General features: G+C 52.3%; 1 protein-coding gene across 1 annotated transcript in view; it reads left to right on the top strand.

Moving 5' to 3' along the window:
- The window catches only part of BTK (Bruton agammaglobulinemia tyrosine kinase), a gene marked incomplete at its 3' end in the record, with an annotated part of 7,272 nt that overhangs the window by 3,072 nt on the left and 3,680 nt on the right, over nucleotides 1-520 (top strand). Inside the window, 1 exon segment of the mRNA XM_009706246.1 lies at nucleotides 96-172. Within this exon segment, the coding sequence (XP_009704548.1) occupies nucleotides 96-172 (77 nt within the window).

The following is a 520-nucleotide window of genomic DNA, read 5'->3' as shown; positions in this document are numbered from 1 at the left end:
GTAAGACACTGGGCACCCTCCCTTGCCCCATCCCCAGCCCCTGGGGACACTGCAGCACAATGCTGAGAATCTCTTCTCACCTTAGTCCCTTTTCTGTTCTGAAGGTTTAAAAGTTGGGCGGTCGCATCGCAAGACAAAGAAGCCTCTTCCCCCAACTCCTGAGGAGGACCAGGTAGGGGCCAGTGTCAGCATGTGGCTTTGCTCCATGGTGTTTAAGGAAAGGTTTACCTGGGAAAAGCCAACATGTTCAATGGCTGACAGGGCATTGCTCAGAGATGTATAGGCCAGGGCTCTGCTCTGGAGAGTCCCATCAAGATGGTGCCCTAAGGGAGAAGGAGCTTGAACCAGGGGATGGAGCCCAAAGGCCTGGAGGAAAGTCAAATCATCTCACCCCTGAGGTTCGCCAAGGGGAGCTGAGAGGATAGAGAAGCCCTGCTATAGGGTGGAGGACTCACGGGTTAAGCCAAAAGATATATTTCATGAGGACAGGTCTCCAAAGAGGAAATGTTGCAATAAAAAG

The sequence above is a fragment of the Cariama cristata genome, unplaced genomic scaffold, assembly GCF_000690535.1.
Source record: "Cariama cristata isolate BGI_N322 unplaced genomic scaffold, ASM69053v1 scaffold30548, whole genome shotgun sequence".
In the NCBI taxonomy this organism is placed as follows: domain Eukaryota; kingdom Metazoa; phylum Chordata; class Aves; order Cariamiformes; family Cariamidae; genus Cariama; species Cariama cristata.
Note: the sequence above shows the minus strand (reverse complement) of the source record. Positions and strands in the feature narration are given on the sequence as shown.